The sequence below is a fragment of the Orycteropus afer genome, unplaced genomic scaffold (genome assembly GCF_000298275.1).
Source record: "Orycteropus afer afer isolate SDZICR_OR568_19922 unplaced genomic scaffold, OryAfe1.0 scaffold00761, whole genome shotgun sequence".
Classification (NCBI taxonomy): Eukaryota; Metazoa; Chordata; class Mammalia; order Tubulidentata; family Orycteropodidae; genus Orycteropus; species Orycteropus afer.
This window is the reverse complement of record NW_006922348.1, coordinates 97,737-101,589: the sequence shown is the minus strand read 5'-3', so window position 1 is coordinate 101,589 and position 3,853 is coordinate 97,737. Positions and strand designations below refer to the sequence as shown.

The 3,853-nt window shown below is 41.0% G+C and overlaps 1 protein-coding gene across 1 annotated transcript in view; it reads right to left on the bottom strand.

The window, feature by feature from the left end:
* Positions 1-3,853, bottom strand: part of HDAC8 (histone deacetylase 8) — a 536,169-nt gene that overhangs the window by 504,311 nt on the left and 28,005 nt on the right. The window contains exons 3-4 of the mRNA XM_042783233.1: positions 3,339-3,469; positions 2,516-2,657 (exon numbers count right to left, since the gene is read on the bottom strand). Of these exons, the coding sequence (XP_042639167.1) occupies positions 2,516-2,657; positions 3,339-3,469 (273 nt within the window). The remainder of the gene's footprint in view (positions 1-2,515; positions 2,658-3,338; positions 3,470-3,853) is intronic.

Below are 3,853 nucleotides of genomic sequence, written 5' to 3'. Positions count from 1 at the left end.
TAGGGGGAGGGATATACGGGAAGGATCTGTGACCACCATGATAACATTAGGAAATGGGAGGACACTGAATTGTGCACATAAGAGATAGACAACAGTTGCTAATACCAACCAATGTGTCCACAATACTGCATTGCCATTAACACCAAACACCAGGATACTGATAAACACATAAACACCTGAGATGATCAGACAGGGGTCAGTGTACAGAAGTATACTCTTGACCAAGGATAGATTCAGCTGAGGCTAATCTTGGACAGACACCAGTGATACAAAATACCTGTAGTCCTTACAGAAACAATAGAAGATAGACACAGAATAATCCCTCACAGACAACCAGACACTATGGGAGAGAGATCCAATAGATCTACTGTCTCAGGACCATAGTACTGGGAGACACCAGACTCAATCGGCACAACAAAATACATAAAAGCCTTGCTCCACATCCTACATTGGTGAGTAGTGACCGGGGTTTTAAAAGTTTTCAAGCAGCCATCTAAGATGCAGCTAATGGTCTCCTAGTGTCGGAAGCGAAGAAAAACACACACACACACACACACACACACACAAAGGACATTTAGAAGCAATCAGCCATAGGACACGATGGCTCTAGAGACCAGAAGAACTAGATGGTGCCCTGCTACCAATGCCAACCACTCAGGAAAGGATCAAATCCGGAGATCCTGGATAGAGTGGGAGGGAAAATGTGGAACAAAATCCAAAAACTCAATAATAACCAGAATTACTGGTCAGATGAAATTTGGCGAGACCCCCAGTACTATGGCCCTGGAATACATTCTGTGCTTGGAATAAAACACATCCCCAGGGGCTGGCTCTCAGCCCAATAGTTAATAAGATGTACACGCAGACCACTCAACCCAGGATGATGCACCCACATACTCTATGGTAATACATGCCTTAGAGCAATAGACTACGGGACATCAGAGGACCAACATTCAAACTGAGGAAATGCAGGACAAACAGGAGTGCATAAATATGAGGGCCACAGGGGGAGGGTTACAGGGTAGGGAGGGGAGGAGGCTGGGTTAGGGTTGGACATGGTAAATGGGGATTGAAACTAAATGTACACATAATGTTGAATGTAAAACAAGCTGTTAAAAAACAACAACAACAACAAAAAAGGGCATTTGGAAGCAATCAGCCATAGGACACAATGGCCCTTGAGATCAGAACTAGATGGTGCCCAGCTACCAATGCCAACCACTTGGGAAAGGATCCAAACTGGAGATCCTGGTTAGAGTGGGAGGAAAAATGTGGAACAAAATCCAAAAATACAATAATGACCAGAATTACTGGTCAGATAGAGTCTGGTGGGACCCTCAATACTACAGCCCTGGGATACACTTCGGGCCTGTAATATAACTCACTCCCAGGGGCTGGCTCTCTGGCCAAACAAGATATACACACAGACCACTCAATCCAGGGTAATGCACCCACCTACTCTTTGGAGATGTATCCCTTGGAGCAATTGACCACAGGGCACCAGAGAGGCAACATTCGCATGGAGGAAATGCAGGACTCACATGGGGTGGAGATTACTGGGAAGGGAGGGGAGGAGAGGGGGCTAGGGTTGGGGATGGTAATTGGGGAGTAAAAGCAAATGTTCATGAAATGTTGAATGTAAAACAAACTCTGCTCTGCAAACTTTCACCTAAAGCACAATTAAAAAATGAAAATAAAATCCTTCTTCTCTAACATTTATTAAATACCACAGACATCAAACAAGATCCCAAATGCTAAACAAGACCCAGCAGTCCTTGTCATAGTATGGCTGTTTGAAATATCAACATAAAACACCTCTAATCCCAAGTAATATCTAGGAATAGCTGATTCACATGCTCTTTCTCCTTAGATAGATACCTAACTCTAGGTTATCATTTTCTTTAGAGATGGCAGTATAAGTTTCCTTGATTCTTCAGCCTTTTGAATATATTTAATATTCAAACCAGTTCTTCACATATTTAAAAATGTTTGCCACTTCTTTCAAGAACTAGCTCTAGATTTCACTTCTTATAAGACTTTTATCATTATTATCTACTGCTAAATCTCTTTGGCTCATACATATATTCAATTGATACCATAACTGATGTTCCTCCCTAATCATTCTAATCTTGCTAATGTTCCTAGAGTATAAGCACACCTTGAAGATGGGGGAATTTTCAGAAAGCTGAAAAGAGTTTAGAGATTTTACAATTATACCCTTTGCCCTGACTATTTTACCGATAAAGAAACTGAAGCCTAAGGAATTTGATATGTCCAGGTCAGCTGAGTTAAGAAAAAAACTTGGCTTAGAGCCTAGATGTCTTGACTTTCAATAGTGTTCCTTCTAGGATACCATGTTATCTTCTTCTGTTTCATTTGTATCTCTTCCGAATGCCTAGTAAAGTGCCACATACATACAAATCTCTCAATAATGTCAATAAAATGAACATAAGAGTTTGCATAACTGAAAAATTGACTCAAGTAAAGTCAGAAAGCAGAAAGGTAATTTTCTTACTTCTTTGCATGATGCCACCCTCCAGACCAGTTAATTGCTACTTTGCACTTTCCATCAATCAGGCATTGGGCAGCTGTGATTGTAGCCCCTCCTACAGCTGCTGCATAGTCAAATATCCCTTGAGTGGCTGGGCAGTCATAACCTTAAAGCAAAAATCAGAAAACTTTGTTAAAAGATGAATTCTAGAAAGAAGAGGAGTAGGTTGAGACATGACAACTTACAAAAATACTATACTAACATCAGCTCCAACTGAGATTTCTATCACAATACTGAGGAAAGGATTTTTAATAATGTTAGGGTTTGAAAGGAAAAACCTTAAAGATTAACTAGTCAACACATACAGACAGAGAAATTGAGGTCTGAGAGGTGGTATGTCTTGTCTACAGTCACACAGATCCAGGTCTGGAATGCAGGTCTCTTGATTCTCAGTTCAGTGGTCTTTCTAATAAACCAAATGCAGCTGTTTAATGACGGATAAGATAGAAAATTTAACCAGAATATAAGTCTATTCTTAAAATATAAGGTCACAGGACAGCCAAATCAGTGTATATACAGCCCTACCAGGCAGGAAAACTGCTATTAGGGCCTAAGCCACTGAAAGGTTTTCCTCCATCTGATCCATCATTCAGTTTTGCTCAACTCATTTGGTTTGCTTGGTAAGTGAGCTATGTGGTGAAACCAAGAGATTAAGATTAATGGCTTACACACTATTTGTTAATTAAACATTTATTAAAAACCAAAATGCCAATTATAAAATGTTAACTAGTTACAAGGTACAGATGAAAGGTGTTTATCTACCATCATTGCCTAGTTACAACATTACCTAGCCCATATTCTGTGGAATCTGGATGATCATCATCTCCTTCTTGGCTGACCTTCTGGAGATGCTGCAGATAGGCATCCGTATGGAAGGTGGCCATCTCCTCCATGGAGGCCACTTTTGGCTTAACAATCCTAACAGTAACAGAGAGAACAAAGAGAGGTGAATGAGTCAGACCCAGAGGATGCCAGAAGCTGCAAAAGAGCCAGCAGTCTGAACACAAAATACAACTCCTAGCTTCTGGTTTCAGTAGGCTGAAATAATAAACACATTCTGTTCCTCCACTGCACTATATAGTCTTTATTTCCTCACATCATGGTAATGATTCCATCAATAATGGGATAGATTTTTCCCTTCAGTTTATTGTTGTTGTTGTTGTTGTTAAGTGCCGTCGAGTTGTTTCCGACTCATAGCGACCCCATGCACAGCAGAAAGAAACACTGCCCGATCCCGCGCCAGCCCCACAATCCCTGCTATACTTGATCCCATCATCGCAGCCACCATATCAATCCATCTCG